Below are 16,914 nucleotides of genomic sequence, written 5' to 3' on the forward strand. Positions count from 1 at the left end.
ATGTCAGCCTACTGAATGGAGAAAACACTTGTAAATGATATATTCGATTAGGCATATATATCCAAAATATATAAAGAACTCATACAACTCAATGTAAAAAAAAAAAAAAAACACCTCAATCTGATTAAAAAATGAAGAGAGGATTTGAATAGACAGTTTCCCAAAAAAGACACGCAGATGGCCAACAGACACATTAAAAGATGCTCAACATCACTGATTATCAGGGAAATGCAAGTCAGTACCACAATGAGATACCACCTCACACCAGTCAGAATGGCTAGTACCAAAAAGACCAGAGATAACAAATGTTGCTGAGAAAGTGGACAAAAGGGAATCCTTGGGTACAGTGGGGATGTTAATTGGTACAGCCATTATGGAAAACGGCACAGAGTTTCCTCAAAAAACTAAGCATAAAAGTGCCATACTATCCAATAATTCTACTTCTGGGTATTTACCCAAAGAAAATGAAAACACTATATTTAATGTAGCATTATTTACAATAGCCAAGTTATGAAAGCAACCCAAGTGTCCATAGATAGATGAGTGAATAAAGAAGATGTGATATAGGTACACAGTGGAATATGACTCAGCCCTAAAAAAGAATGAAGTCTGGCCATTTGCAACAGCATGGGATGGTCCTAGAGGGTCTTATGCTGAGTGAAATAAGTCAAAGGAAGACAAATATTATATTATTTCACTTACATATGGACTAAAAAACCAACCACTCAATAATAACAAAAAAGAAATAACTGATTATATTCATTATATTTAGATCTATAGAGAACCAGGGTTCTATGGGTTCTATAGGTTGCCAGGGTGGGGGTGGTGGGGAATGGGGAAAATAGGTGGAAAATATTTTCCAGTTAGAAAATAAATAAGTCACTGGAATGAAAAGTACAAAAAAATAAGCAGAACCAGACCTTAGCATGTAAAAAAAAAAAAAAAAAAGTCCTACTGAACCCAAAGACAGGCCCAGAGACATTGTCTAGCACCTTCCTCTTACAGACTGCCAAACAGGGGGTCAATTTCATACAACTTTTCAGCAGCTGACCAGAGCAGGGCCTTGGGCTGATCCCTGAGAGGAGAAGAGACTTTCCAGACAGAACACAGACTCAGAAGCATCAGGCAGTGGGGGAGGGAGGTTTCAGGATTGGGACTACCAGGACCTTATGTCTGTCTAGCATTTTTCAGAGCTCTGACACATATCCAGTTATCGTCCCAGTCCTTTCCTGTACCACCTTTAACCCTTGGGATTGCTGAACATAGTACCTTCATACATTCTGGACAAGGCACCCACACTCTCATAGAGTACTCTATCACCGCATCCAACAGGCTATATTATAATTTTATGATGTGTTTAAGTTTTTCTCCCCACTAGACCATGAATTCATCTAGACCATGAAGGTTGTTTTAGTAGTTTTAGCTTCCCTTGGGCCTCATAATATACAAGGGCCTGGCACTCATAGGCGCTCAGTAAATGTTTAGTGAATAAACAAATAAAAGAACTCATTGAATAATCATGTCAGGCCGGCAAACTCCTCTGCAAGCAGAGTCAGGGGTGATGAGGTTTAGCTCAGGACACATCTCATTCACCTCAGACCTCCAGCGCCTCGCAAGTGTTTATTTGTTGAGCTAGTCTAACCCAAAAGAGTTACTATTAATAGTTGGCATTTCAGGACAGAGGAGAGGGAAGGAGGGAGCTATAGTGAGCCAATGAGGCAGCTTATGAGAGGATGAAAGGGGATTCCTCCTCCTCACCTCTCCCACTTTAAGACTTATAGCTAGGGGCGCCTGGCTGGCTCAGCTGGTAAAACAAGGATCTCTTAACCTCAGGGTTGTGAGTTGAAGCCCCACACTGGGTGTACAGATTACTTAAAAATAAAACCTTAAGGGGAAAAAAAAAAAAGACTTGCAGCCAGTTAGATGTTAACTGTATAATCCGGCAAGTGGTGTTCGTTGAACAGTCCCTTGTTGGATGTCATGCACAGAGCTAGGCCAAGACTTAGACTAAAGTGGAGGAGGAGGATAAGCAGGTCCTTGAGACTTTAGGAGACCCTACGTGAGCAGCACCACTCCAGCTGGTACAGGGAGGAATGTATGTGCCATTCTTTCCTGTTGTTCAATGTTCATGTATATTTCTTGAAAGCAAAGACACTGGAGTGGAATTTGTACACTGCATTGAAAATATGGAAAGAGCTAGCAGCAGTAAGGAAGACCCAGTCCCCAGCATACATGGGGTTAAAGGTAGGATCCAGTGGGAGAATGGGGCATAATGGGTGATAGAAGCTGAAAAAGACATGTCTGAGTCTCAGCCTTTCCTTAAGTATGTGAGCAAGAAGAAAGATATCATTTAGGTTTTTTTGCTATTCATCTGTGTAGATCTAATTAAGCTCAGATGAAAATGAAGGGTAAATGTTTCACATTGAAAGTGACTACCTCTTTGGAAAAGCTGTCCTCTTAAGGAAAGTAAGGATAAGAGCATTGCCAGAATGTCTCTGCTTGGGAATAAAGACACCGGCTTATGGCAACTTTATTTCTTGCTCTGTCCAAGATTTATGGATTTCACCTCTTCTCCAAGCTTTCCATGGAAAGGTTAGGAGCATTTGACCCAGGTGGTTCCCCATGAGACTTCAGCCCTGACCTCTCTGTGGATCAGTTTTCTGGTTGCCAAAATTTGGTATGGGATCACAAAGAAAAACAAGTGTAGAAGCTTTTTATACTTTAGATCTTAATGACAGAATAGATCATGGTTTATGGGGTTCTGAATGTGCTGCTTTTGTCATCATCTTATCTTTCTCTGGCTGTGTAGATAACCTTTTCCAAAAGACCTACTTTATGCTTTTACCACCGCCCATAATCAAAGTCTCGGGAATTTAGTATTTGACATTTTGGTTTTGGACGATTATGTGATTAATTTGATGGGACATGAGGTATGTATTCAGGCCTACAATTCATTTAGTAAAGCCCTCTGGAAGGAATTTTAGTTAACACATTTACTGAGTGTCTACAAAGTACACAAGTCATTGAAGAAACACACAGATCCCACATCCCCACTCAGGGGCAAAGCTAACTAATGCTATGTTTCTTGGTCAGACTTCTAGATCCTTGGATGTTAATGAGCATGAAATCACAAATTAACAGGAAAATGGTCACGTAATAAGTAATTGGATATGCAGTCTTGGTCAACAAATATGAATGGCAATGCTATTTAATAAAGCAGTGATTGTCAGGGAACTGGGGTAGCTTAGTCTGTTCAGTGTCTATCTCGGCTCAGGTCATGATGTCAGTGTTATGAGATTTAGCCCCGCATTGTGCTCCATGCTGGGTGTGAAGTCTGCTTGGGATTCTCTTTCTCTCTCTGCCTCTCCCCTCCCCCAAATAAATAAATAAAAATAATGCAGTGATTTCCATTTAGGGTATATATATGTGATCTAAAGTTTTGTATTTGGGAAATACAGACCAGGAAAAATAAAGTCTGAGAAAAATCTTGGCTGGTGAGGGTTCATAGAATATAATATAGTCCCTAAATTTGCTTTGCATGATAAGGTCTATCCTTCTATGGGATATAGCAGAATCTCTGCGAGGTGTGAAATTTGTTTTGTTTTGTTTTCCATGGGTATCTTGTAATGCCTTGTTAAAAAAAAAAAAAAACTTTTTTAAGAAAAGAGAAAATCAGATTTTCATCTTCTAAATAATTGGCTTTATCCCCCAATACTGTCTCTAATCAAGTCACATCCTGACTTCCTTTTCTATTTTGAAAAGCTCAAAATGAAGGAAGACCCCTGATACCAGACTCTCCGTTCAGCTGGGGCCCTACAGATAAGTAAAATGTATATTGATAATTCCATTCCAGGTTATTTATTTAACAGGCAACTCTTCAGATTTTCAAGGACTATATTTCAAGGACTGTAGACTAGTAGAAGATTGAACCTATCAACCTTATCTACAGTATATTTTAACTCCTTTTTTCATGTGCCAAGAATCTCTTAAAGAGATTTTTAAAAGACCCCTTGTTTGAAGACCAATATTGGCATACACTGGTCAACACAGTGGCATAATCTGCAAATTTAGAGATGTGAGCCGTTTGAGGGAGGTGTAACTCCTTCACCTAAAGCATAAGGATGTGGTTTGTCCAGGTGCCTTTCTTCTTTTCCTTCTGTACCCTGCTAATTTGAAGTGACCAGACTCAAAGGTGCGAGATGAGCAGAAGAATGGTTAACATTTAGTTAAGTGTGTCTTAGTGTAGGCTTGGCTGAGGACAGTTTACATTTATGTGTGGCTATGTGTGATCACGCTAGGAGGGCAGGCTGATTTCAGAAGTCAGGAAGATGCAAGGGAATAACCAAAAAAAACCAAAGTTCATGTGAACTTTGATGACTTTTTCACGAATTAGTTTCACAAAAACCAGTCAGCTCTTCAGAACATTGGCGGAAACCTCAAAACAAAGCAAAAAAGACCCCAAAACAAGAAGCAGAACTCAAGAGTTACAGTGTGAAAAGTAGTCTAGAGTACACTGAGAACACCAAATGCTGGTGATGATAGGAAGCCATAGGAACTCTCATTCACAGCTGCTGGTGGCCATACAAAATGGTACAGTTTGACAGTTTCTGACAAAAACTAAAAATGGTTTTACCATACAGACCAGCAATCATATTCCTTGGTATTTAACCAAATGAATTGCAAACTACCATATATCCATACAATGGAATATTATGCAGAAATAAAAAGAAATGAGCCATCAAACCACCAAAAGACATGAAGAAGCAGAAGTGGCAAATTGTTAAGCAAAAGAATCCCTTCTGAAAATACATACTGCATGATTCCAACTGTTTGACACTCTGGAGGAGACAAAACTATAGAGATAGTACAATGATCTGTGGTTACCAGGGATATAGAGGAGAGGACATGAGCGGGCTGCACACGAGAGATCTTTAGGGCAGTGAAACTTCTGTATGAAATCATAATGGTGGTGCCTGACATTGTGCATTTGTCAGAACGCGTAGAACTGTCCAACTCAAAGAGTAAACCCTAATGTAAACTGTGGGGTTTTAGTTAATAATAATGCATTGGTGCTGGTTCACGAATTGTAATGAACGTATTACACGAATGCAAGATGTTAATAATAGGAGATACTGTGTAGGGAGCCAGTGGAGAGGGGTGATTGGGAATACTCTGCCTTTTCTGCTCAATTTTTCTGTAAACCTCAAACTGCTCTAAAATTAAAATCTATTCATTTTTTAATAAAAAAAATGTCCACACACTGTAGTGTCATAGGGCCTGAACACACTACTGCCCAGTTGCTGTGAGGTTAACTGCTAGCAGCTCTCAGTTGTGCCCTTCGGAGGATTGCCGGCTAGAGCTGACCAGAGCTGTCCAGCCAGAAAAATGCCTGAGAAGTTATGGCCTCCTTCAAGGACAACTTATGGCCAGCCAGCCAATGGCTGACTGACTCGGGGTGTCATCTATGGTCCGGGTTTGCCAGGAGATCAGGCTGGCGCTAGACTTAAGCAGAGCCTACTTTTCCCTGCCCGGTCTTCTGTCCTCAGTGCTCTGACAGGTTTCCTCTGAAAGCCCTTTCTCCACCACTCACTTGTGCAACCTGCTTCTGGGAAACCTGACGCAAGGCAGAACCAGGAAAGGTCCTATAAGGATGGGATTCTGGTGTTACTAGGTCACTTGCTGGCCAAGTGGCAATGAGGATTCCATTGCTCTGGTTAGGTAGAGTGTGGAAGTAGAGTTTGTGGTAGAGGTTCAGTGACTAAGATCTTCACCTGTGGTGACTTCTGGGGTCAGATACAGGGAGACAAGGATGTACTAGTTGGTGCCGTGTCTCTACATTTGAGAAGTCTGGGGAGACTATTAAGTATCAGGAGCACAGAACTGGGAGGCTATTGCTAAGTACCATGGGTGCACTGAAGAGAGTGAAGAAAGGGGTGACCTCAGATTTACCACCAATTTAAAGCCCCATCTGAGAATCAGAGGGCTTCCTTGCCAACGTTCAACCTCTCATCTTCTACAGCATGGCAGTGTGTGAGAGAAGGATGAATCCTCAGCCTAGGCAAATCTGCTGCCTGATCATTTGGGGCTCCTAGTGCTAGTAGAAGAGCAGGCAGGTCATGCCCTGATAGGGAAGATGTGGGACTGTAATGCTTGAGATGAGGACATTTGGGTCCAGGCCCCAAACCCCCTGCTTATGCGCTGGCATAAGTGTCCCACCACCCCCTTGTTGGGAGAAGGATCCCTTTCCCCCCAAAGATCATGTAGAATCCTCAAATGAGACATGCAAGACAATGCTCGCCCTTCTCAAGATGTTTCCCCACCATCCTTCCAGAATAATAATTAGCATTTAATTATAACATGGTCTGACTGAGGAAGAAGCGCAGAGACCTACAGACTCAACCTCAAAATGTGAGGATCTTCATACTGCGTTGAAGTATGCCCATCAGAGACCCTCTGCGTTCATGCCCATCAGAGACCATCCATTGCAGAAAAGGTGCCAAACAACTAAACTGACTGGATGACTTGGCCAGCAAGTGTCAGCTGGCTTTCTCCTTGGTACCCCAGTACCTGCACAGTGAGCTCAGAGAGACTGCTTCACAGCAGAGTGGGAAGCTATGTGTGGGCCCACCAGCATGACCTTCCTGTTGTCAAGGCCAACAGCCACTGCTGAATTTCCACCTGGCCAGCTCAGATGGACGCTGAGCTCCCAGTTGGATACTATCCCTGGAGAACAGTCAATGTCATCAGACCCCCTCTAGGCTGGAAAGTACAATAATTCACTCTGAGCAGGGTTGACCTGTGTGACTTTCCTGCTCACAGTGTCTCCATGCATCACCGTTCGAAGACTCATGTAGCATCTGATCAACCATACAAAATTTCTCTAATGGACAGACTCAGCTGTAAAAATATGACCACAGGACTGACCTACAGTCCTTCCACACACCACCCCATTTAGAAGCTGCTAGCCTGACAAGAGGCATGGAATCGCCTCTTGAAAGCGAGGATGTGCAACAGTTTAGACATGACACTGTGGGGTTGGGATGCTAATCTTCAGGGTGCAGTATATACCTTAAACCTATGGTGATGTTATGGCACTGTGCCCTCAGTAAGCAGAATATGTGAATCTGGGAGGTAAGAGGTTGAATGAGTTGTTACCTTATTCATTACCACTCTCTAGGGACTTGCATAGGGCACTTGTCTTCCCCATCCCTGCAACGTTGGTCTCAGTGAGTCTAGAGGTCTTGGTTGCCAAGGGGGAGTTTGCATCAGGGACACAGTAAGAGTCCTGTTGAACTTGAGTCTATGCCACCTGCTGTGGCGGCTGGTCTTTAGGTTGTACTGTTACTACCATCTTCTCCCACTCGTTCTAGGTACCCCACCTTCTCATCTTCTGCCTGGTGGTGTGCACAGTGGCTGTCCCAGACCCTTGTCTGGCTATTTTTCTTTACTCGCCCATTTACAGTGACAACTGGGTGTGAAGGTATTGGGGGATGTCTCAGGGGGTCACCTGAGTATCAGGCACATTCCTCTCTGACACTGTTAGGTAACAGCCTGACCTCCTCATGATGAGTAGGAGCAATTACTTCCTCCCATGTGGCAACTGCTTTCTTTGCCTGCATGGCTTCTGGCATGAGGACAGAGTGGAGGGACTCCTCATGGTGGTAGGGGTAAGGCCTGGACAGGGGAAGAAGGCACTGTGGTGGGAGCTCTCCTAAGAACCGAAGCAATTTCAAGATGGGACTGTCACAGAACAGAGAAGTGTGCTCTTTCTGGTGCTATTGGTTGACAGGAAGGAGTGAAGCTAATAGTATTTTACTAGCCAGAATTGCACTGAAAACTCTTAATTCTGAATTTAGTTGCACCCCTGGTTTTCAAAACCCTGGCTGTTGAAAGATATATAAAATGAGAATGACCACTGTGCCACAAAGGTAACAGAAGTTGAGACTGTCTACTAATCCTTAGCCACAGGCCTAAGTGCAGGCCTGAATGTGGGTCCCTTGTCTAGTTCCTCAGGGTCTTGGGGGTGGGGGAGGCTGCTTTAGTATCTGTGGGTCATTTAGTGCAGCACATAAGGGTTGTTTGCTGATTTGGGGGGATTTCCTTTTAGGCCTAGACTTGGTTACTTTTATTATTTTGTTATTTTGTTGTTATTCAGAATGATTTCACGTAGTCTAATTATAAAGAAAATATGGTCTGGCAAACAGTCTTCTCTGCTGAGATTGTGGGATATTTTAGATACCTGACCAATAAGTTTTCAGTATTTTAAGCTTCATTTTCTGATTACAAAATATATATATGCAGATTATAAAAAATTTAGCATGTAATGAAGAAAAGGACAAATAAAAGTATGAATCAAACATTACTCACCTGTGGGCCTGTTCCAACTCAAAACATATGATGGTAGCTCACTGCTGAGCTTGGAGGTGGTTTCCCAGTTCTGCAGTTTCTTTGACCTCAGCTCCAAGCAACTCTGAACATCCAAGACAGTAAGCTCAGACTGCCCTAGAAGCTGGCAAGGATTTTGACAACAGAAAACACACTTAAAAAATAAATTAAATAAATAAATAAATAAATAAATAAAGCACCGTGAGGATGTGTGCAATCTGAAAGTTATTAATTGAATGCTTAGGAGTGATTCCTTCTTCTTGGCCAAAGGTAAGTTTGCCAAGGAAATGGACACTTTAGATATAGATCAGCTCTCTCTCTCTCTATATATATAGATATAGATCAGATGTCCACATTTACACCCCAGGCCACTAAGCAAACAATCCTAATCCAGCATAGTACCTGTGGCAACACCCTGGAGATCGCTCCTGTCGTGTGGGCTGCAGAGAGCTGCTGGGGTGCATTAGGCATAAGGTGACCCCATTAGTTAACTCCCAGAAGGCAGAGAAGGACCGTCCTTAACAGCACAGCATAGTGGTAAAGAGCTCACAGCTCAAACCCAGCTCTGGGTTTTTGGATGAATTATGTCACTTGTTTGTGCTTAAGTTCTTTTCATCCTTTGTTTGATAAAATGCAGGTGATACTGAATAGTCTTACTGTGAGAATTAAATGAGATGAAGCTTTCAGACTAGTGCCTAGATGGCTGTTTGCATATTATCATTAACGACTCGTTAACCACATTCGTTCCTCCAGGGAAGGAAAGGAAAGGCTTGTCCATGATTTTAAACCAGGTCTCCACTCCACTGCCCCTCAAGTGAAAATGTGATAGAGGTGGCCTTAAAAATTTTTGCATGATTGGGGCACCTGGGTGGTTCAGTTGGTTAAGTGTCAGACTCATGATTTCCTATCAGGTCAGGATCTCAGCGTCCTAACATCAAACCCTGGTTAGGGCTCCATGCTCAGTGTGCAGTCTCCTTGAGATTCTCTTCCTCTCTCTCCGCCCCTCACCCTGTTTGTGCAAGCATGAGGGAGTGCATACTCTAAAAATAAAAAAATCTTTTTTAAAGTTTTGCATAATTATAGGAAATAGGAAATGTAGGGAATGTAGGAAATTTCAAAATCCAGTTTGAAAGAAATATAAAAATAGTTTGCCCATTTGAAATCGGCAGGGTAAGGAGCAGTCGTGGAACAAGTGGACTCTACAGTGGTCCCATTATGCCATCTAGTGGACAGCAAAGGAAAGGCATGATTTTATCTTCAAAGGTAGTAACTTACCCAAAACGTGTATATTGATGAGGATAAAAACTCACTAATAGGTTCACATGTCAATAAATCTCATTCAATTTTTAAACCATCATAAAAGTTCAGAATTCTATACACTAAGTGCTAAAATTAAATTCCCAAAACCACTTAGGAGTTATGTGATGTATGCTAGAAAGATCATCCACTGAAGGAAAAGAGAATACACACCAGACCTTACTGGCATGAATTTTCACAGTCCACCTTGCCCATTCTTCTTATCTTTCTCCACCAACATTTTTCATGCTTATTCTGGTACCTGGACTTGGAGTGCCCCAGAGACTCAGAGTGTACCTACTCAACGCTCTGGTACCAGAGCCATTCTGCTCATTTTCCAAGAATGCAACTATCACTTAAAATTTTGCTGTAATCAAATTGACAGTTTGTCGAGGACCCGTGTGTTTGGTTTTGTTTTTCGCATGTGTGTGTCTGTGTGCGCGTGCATGTGTGCACATGTTCTGTTTCCTTTCAAAGCCGTTTATTACTTTTATAATTTGTTTTCTCCTCCAGATATTGATGAGGGTGAAGGCAATGGCAAACGAATCTCCTCAAAAGGTGAGTAATAATAGCATATCTGAAGTACCCACAGCTGTTTTGAAACCTTCTTTTTAGTATTATTGTCATCACTATTAACCATAATAACAGGTGTTATTAAATTCCTAAGGTGTACCAGACATTTTACTTTATAAGCCCCTTTTTAAATCTTGATATCAAAATTGCAATGGATATTATTATCACTGTTGTTATAGACAAGAAAACAGATGCTCAGAGAGACCAAGTGACTTACCCAGGACCACACAGCTAGTAAATGAGTGACAAAGTCAGAACTATTCTCAGGTCTCTCTGACTCCAAAGTCTTTGCTCCTACCACTGGACAATGGGCCTTTCATTTATTCACTCATAGGATCTGTCAGACTCTGAACCCAAGATTCTGGGGTCCCCTGAGTGCTGTCACCTTTATAGGAACTAAGACTTAGTCCCTAAGACCCCTGAGAGCCCACAGCCAGTGAACCCAGAAGGAAGGGCTTCAATATGCAAATGACAGAGATATAGCAAAACTCAGACTGGGAGCTGCGCTTTTGTCCCCTGCGCTTCCAGCTTTAATAGATGGACCTTCTTCAAGGTGTGCTGGTTCTGAGAATGCTGAGAATTTCCCAGGAGCTGGGGGGGGCAGGGGAGCAGGGTACTGGGAGAATAGGATATAGTCTCTGCTGCCAAGAGCCCGGGACCCATGGGGGAGACACAGGAGGGCTTGCCCAGAGCAGCTGCCATTTGTGTAAGAAGAAATTCTGTCTTGAAGAGTCTTACAAGGTGATTGTGGGGGAGCCCACCACCTCCATAGCCCCTCTCCTCTGTCTCCCAGAATAGAATGGGATAGAAAAGAATAGAACACAATGGAGTAAAATATAATAGTAGAACAGAGCAGACTAGATCAGATCAGAATATCATACCTGTAAGGGGAATATTTTTCCATAAACTTGTTTTCATTTCAGAGACGTGTTATGTGTGTCCACTGTTGGAAGGAAAATGGGCATCTCTCTGGAGCTGCTTCTAAGGCATATAGACAACTTTGGTTTAGACTAAACTGGGGGGCCGAGGGACTCCAGGCCTCCCCCACCCTCACCCGTGATACCAGGAATGAAGGAGGCCTTGTGTGCTGACAGTCCCCAGCCAGGAGGTGGCATCTGGGTCATGAAGCACTGGGAAGATCATTTCTTTCCAGGCTCAGGCAGATCCTTCCTGAAGGCAGGAAAAAGCCCAGGTGACCTTGAATTGATGCAGTCAACCTGTGGCCAAATGTGTGAGAGGTCCCCCGTGGCAGCCCTGTGCCGGGTTGAGGGTCCCCTTTCCTCTGGCTGGGCCCACAGGAGAGGGGAAACCCGTTACCAGTGCCTGGTCGCCATTTTACCCCAGGTGTCACCTACTGCAGAGTGGCTGGAACTGGCTGTCAGGTCTTTAAGCTGCACTATCACCCCCCTAGTCCTGCTGCCCCCAGGCCCTGAGTGCTCCATAGTTGCCTGAGGCCTCAGGCCAGGCCCCACTCCTGCCCTCCCAGCAGGTGGCTCTGGAGTCCCCCCCCCCCCCCCGCTTTGTCTGGGGCACTGAGGCCACAGACCCTGGAGACATTGTCTTTCTGTTCAGACGGGGTTGGGGAGAGGGTGGTCCAGGGCAATGTCTCCAGTGTCCTCCCCTATAGCCTTTCAGCAAGACTGCCATTCCTCATCCTCCCTGTCTGCTCCCCGGTGTAAGGGGGTCTGTGTTGGATGACTGCCCTAGAGAGATGTCTCTGGGTGTTACTGTGGATACCCCCAAATCCTGTCTGGGGGAGGGCAGTGAGAGGCAGCTCCCTGAGCCAGTTTCTCCTCTACCTTCAACCCCTCACCCTACCATGTCCTGGGACTAGAAATCAAACCAAGTTTGCTGCAGTCTGAGAGAACTGTGTCCAGCTGCCTTACAGTCAATCCTCCAGCATCAGGTGGGGTCCCTGGAGGCTTTCAGGAAGGGGCTGCCTGGCTGCTCTGGAGAGAGCCCTCGGCCCCAGAATGAAGCTTGGGAAGTCTCTGGGCTGCAGTCAAAGTGTTCCCACATGTGCCCTTCCTGCTCATTGGTAAAACTGTGCCACCACCCCCAACTGTAGGCTCCTTTGGGATTCCCATGTCTAGGATCCCCCACTCCCCATGCCCTGCTAATGCCCTTCAAGGCCTCATCCCAATCGCTGCCCTTGAATTGTCACCTGAACAGAAACTTGGTCCTGCACTCAGATTCCTGCGGGATGGATTACTCAGCTGCCACTCGGCCACTCAGTCGACAGAACTTGGCCAAATGATTATTCCTCCCTCATCTCAGTTTCTCATCTGTGAAATGGAGCTAAAGCTCTTCCAGGGTTATGTGAAGCTTAACTTTTGACCAACTGGCACCCCAGCAGGCAAAAAGAGTGGCTCAGTGTTTGGGGTGCTGCTGTTCCCCTCAGTGTCTATCAGCCCCAGGGACATGACAGGTGCACAGTGACATGACTGACTGGCCCATTAATGAATCAGTTCATTGGAGAGAGAGGCAGGATGTACTTGCTTCTCTGACTCCCCGTGGGGACAGCAGTGACAGAGGTTGCCACGGTAATGGGAAATGGGCAGTAGTCAGGGGAGAGAAAAGGGGGCAAGGGGAAAAGAAGGGAGGGAAGAAGGGTGGAGGGCAGGAAGGTCGTCAAGCACAAAAAGACAATGACCGTTTTCTCGGAGGACAAGGAGTAGGACTATGAGCACCATGTAGACATGTCTTCTCAGTCACACACACTCACAAAATTTTGAGCTGGGAGAGGGAAACTGGAGATCACAGACCTCTACCTCCGCCCCCAAGGTGAGGCAGTCCAGGTCCTGGGAGATTGGGAGTTAGAGATGGGGGAGAATGGGTTCTTGGGGACAGGAACTGCCTGGAACATCTGGCCATCCCCTCCCCCACACAGCAGGCCTAATTCTTCCCTTTCTCCAAGGCTGCTCCAGCAGAGAGTTCATCTCCATGGAAACCTCTGAGGAGCCTGAAGGTGCAGAAGAAATGGAAAAGGAGAACAGTGCTCTGAGTGTAATTTATGTTTTACTTACCTCTTTCATTTTTCTTCCTCATTCCTATCCATCAGCTTCTCCTTCCTGCCTCTTCCTCTCCCTGTTTCCTCCCTCTTCCCCTTTTCATAATTCTCACCCAGAAGGACCAGGCCTAACTCGGGAAGCTGAGGTCACTGAATCTGCAAAGTGCCTCAGACCTCCCAGACTAGCATGACCCCGTCTCCTTAGCAATGCACTAGTTTCTCACCATAAATATGGGGCTCCTGCCGGAATCCTGCGTGGCCCCGTGGGAGAACTAGGGTGGGCTCCAACCTGTCCCCGGGGAATTACTGCTTGCACCTGGCCCAGGCTCGGGCACTCCCCGGCATTGCCAAATCTGAGTGTGTACCACTGTGCCCTCCCTTACAGCTATCCGGACTTTTCCAGTTGGACGACAGTTATGAATCGTGTTCCTCCAAATCTGTCCCGGAAATGGGAGAAAGCATCCAGGGGAAAAAAGAAGGTGGCGATGAGGACATGTGAGTGTGAAAGAGGAAAGAACAGTAAGCGAACTGGTTAGCCATTGCTCCCCTGACTCTTGTTGAATTTCAGGACAACGAACAAACAAAACTAAGCCAGGATCCACTGGCTTGCTCGCCCCTGCGGCCGGGGGGACAGCTAGCTTACGGGCATAAGCAGTGCGGGCGAGGGAAGGATGCCTGAGGACCCCCTCCCCGGAGAACTGACACTGGCACCAGACCCCCGCGGCTCCCCGCTCGGCCGAGGCCCCCAGACCGCCTTCGTTCCGCTCACAGGCTGCGGCGGCCGCTGGGGGGCCCGGCCCACCCTTACACAGAAAGCAGCCAACGGGCCTCGGACCCTCCGAATCTGTCACCCTAGCGCGGGGGAAGGGCCAGGACCACCTTCCAGAAGACGAAGGGTCCACGGCCTCCGGGGGAGCCCACCCTCCGGGTATGAGCCGCAGGGAACCTGGGAGCTGCTCCCCACGCGCGTCTCTACGCGCGTCTGCAGAGGTTAGCGAAGCTCAGTCCTGGAGCGCTCGGCCCAAGGTTTCTCAACGTTGCACTCAGACTTTGGGGGCTGGGGAATTCTATGTCGGGGAGGGGAGGGCAGTCTTAGCATTGTAGGGTATTTCACAGCATCCTTGGCCTCTTGCCGCAAGATGCCAGTAACAGCCCTCTCCCACCCGTTCACCCAAATTATGACAATCAAAAATGCCTTCAGACGTTGCCAATTTTTTCCCGGGGCGGGAGTGGGGAGATCCGTTGAGAATCTCCTCCCCGAGCCTTGGAGGAGCCGAAACTCGACAGGGGCAGCCCTGTGCTCTTCTCCCCGAATCCCCACAAGAACGTTCCGGTGGTGTTTGTGTTACTTTGTCCCAGGATTGTATCCTTTCAGAGAGGGTTGGTTCCAAGTTAATGTCTGAGGTATTTCGTTTTAGATTTATTGGTTTTAAGATTAGTTTCAGTTATTTTTTATTTTTCGATATATTAGTTAATTTTTAGGTAACCTCTATTTTGGGTTTTCTAGTTATTTCATTTTATAGCTTTAAAGTTACTTGTTTATAAATATTTTGTTACTTATTTAGCTACTCAAAATTCACTGCAAGTTTTTTTTTTTAATTTTATTTATTTATTTGACAGAGAGAGAGATCACAAGCAGAGGGAGTGGCAGAGGGAAAGGGAGAAGCCGACCCTATGCTAAACAGGGAGACTGACATGGGGCTCCATCTCCAGACCCTGGGATCATGACCTCAGCTGAGGGCAGACGCTTAATGACTCAGCCACACAGGCGCCCCACACTGGAAGTTTTAAAATTATTTTTGAATTATTTTCAGAAAAAAAAATGTTTTTAGTTGTTTTAGAGTTTTTTTGTTAGTTTTAGTTATTTATAATCACAGTTATTTTTAGTTATTTTAGAGTGGGGTTATTTTTATATTCATTTATTAATTATCTTTTACTTATTTGGTTTTCAATTATTTTATTTTCAATTGTTGCATTTTTAAAAAATTTTATTTACTTGACAGAGAGAGATCACAAGTAGGCAGAGAGGCAAGCAGAGAGAGAGAGGAGGAGGAAGCAGGCTCCCTGTTGAGCAGAGAGCCCGATGCGGGACTCGATCCTAGAACCCTGAGATCACCACCTGAGCTGAAGGCAGAGGCTTCAACCCACTGAGCCACCCAGGCGCCCCCAATTGTTGCATTTTTGAACATTATATTTCCTGAATTTTTTATTTTCAGAGTTTTGAGATATTAGTTTTGAGTTATTTTTAGTTATTTATTCTCAAATTACTTTTCAGTTACATCTTGGCCACTTAAAATTGTTTTTTCTGTTCTGTATTTTTACTTCTTTCATTTTCAGAATTATTTAATATTAGGATTACTTTGTCTAGGGGATCCAAACAAAAGAGAGACACAACATCAGTTATTTTAACAGAAAGAATTTAGTATAAAGAATTGTTATCCAGCTATTGGAGAGTTTAAGAGGGAAGAAGTGATAATGTGATACCATGGAGATGTTAACTGCAAGAAGCATCTACCAGCCCAAGGGCTGAGGGAGCAAAGGGAAGAAATTGGAGGTGGCCTTGCATAGCTGGGGTTAGTCCTCTGAGGAGGAAGTGCTGCCCCATAGGACAGGTGTCCCAGGAGCTAGAAGTTAGTCTGGGAGCTGCCAGCTGGTGCTGGTGTCTTTGAAGCGGGTGGGGCGGGTGGGGGGGTGGTAACTGAAACCAGATATTGCTCTCAGAGTGCAGACCAGTTGCCAGGTGGATGCCAACAGGAACTCAGGTACACAGAGGTCCCTCTCCCCACTTCTGTCCTCTGGTCAGTCTGCTCTATTGGCCAGGCTTCACAGGGAACAGCTGGCAAAAGAGGTGAGTGGCCCCAGCCCACAAAGCAGTGATTAGAAGGGTGGGCTGAAAGCTAAGAAATCAAGGCTAATAACCAGCACCCTGACCTCTCGAGTTATTTACTTTTAAAGCTAGTTTTGGATTTAGTTAGTTTTGAAATTGTTAGCATGATTTGATTTTAACTTCTCACTGGACGTGGGATCTGGCTAAGTTTTTGTTTCTCTGATTTGTTTCTGGAATGGAGTGGGAACTTCTTAAACATCTGAGGACTGTCTCCCATGTGACTCAAGAAAATCACTTCAGAATTTAAGAAAACAAAAATAAGTGTCTTACTTTGTTCATAAAGAAGCCCTTTGACTACATGGCCAAAAAAGGGCAGAGACTAAGGGACAGACCATCAGGGAGAGGATCTTCAGCAAAATTGTCCAACAGAGTGTTCTTTGAAATTTTTCAGGAAGTTATGTTGTGGAGCTATCCTCTTGTGCCCCTTTCCTAACAACAAAATATCTTTCTTGATGGTGTGTTTCACATTTGTAGACTACAATATTGATTGTTTGAACACAAAAATAAAGTTGTTTCCAAACCCATAGGAGATCTTATTTCCTCCTACTTGCATTGTTTTCCATTTTGGCCATAGAACATTTATTTGTTTGTTTGTTTGTTTGTTCAGTACCTATTTCCTGAGCACCCCTGTCCTCAGGAAGGTACTGGCATCAGGAGAGACCAGGAAGGCATGAAGACGAGTGAGAAGCTCTCAGTACAGTTGGGGGAGACAGATGTGGAAACCTCATCACAACACAGTGTGACAAATAACATGGGGCATGGA

The 16,914-nt window shown here is 44.8% G+C and overlaps 1 protein-coding gene across 3 annotated transcripts in view; it reads left to right on the forward strand.

The window, feature by feature from the left end:
• Positions 1 to 16,675, forward strand: part of MCF2L2 (MCF.2 cell line derived transforming sequence-like 2) — a 254,431-nt gene extending 237,756 nt beyond the window's left edge. For 2 of the 3 annotated variants that reach the window (XM_059391452.1, XM_059391453.1), the window contains 3 exons: positions 10,195 to 10,239; positions 13,172 to 13,260; positions 13,650 to 16,675. In XM_059391452.1, the coding sequence (XP_059247435.1) occupies positions 10,195 to 10,239; positions 13,172 to 13,260; positions 13,650 to 13,763 (248 nt within the window). In that variant the 3' untranslated portion in view covers positions 13,764 to 16,675. Of the gene's footprint in view, positions 1 to 2,146; positions 2,245 to 10,194; positions 10,240 to 13,171; positions 13,261 to 13,649 lie in introns of all 3 variants that reach the window. The other variant, XM_059391454.1, reaches the window with a different exon arrangement.
• Positions 16,676 to 16,914: the final 239 nt, after the last annotated feature.

The sequence above is a fragment of the Mustela nigripes genome, chromosome 2 (genome assembly GCF_022355385.1).
Source record: "Mustela nigripes isolate SB6536 chromosome 2, MUSNIG.SB6536, whole genome shotgun sequence".
Lineage (NCBI taxonomy): Eukaryota > Metazoa > Chordata > Mammalia > Carnivora > Mustelidae > Mustela > Mustela nigripes.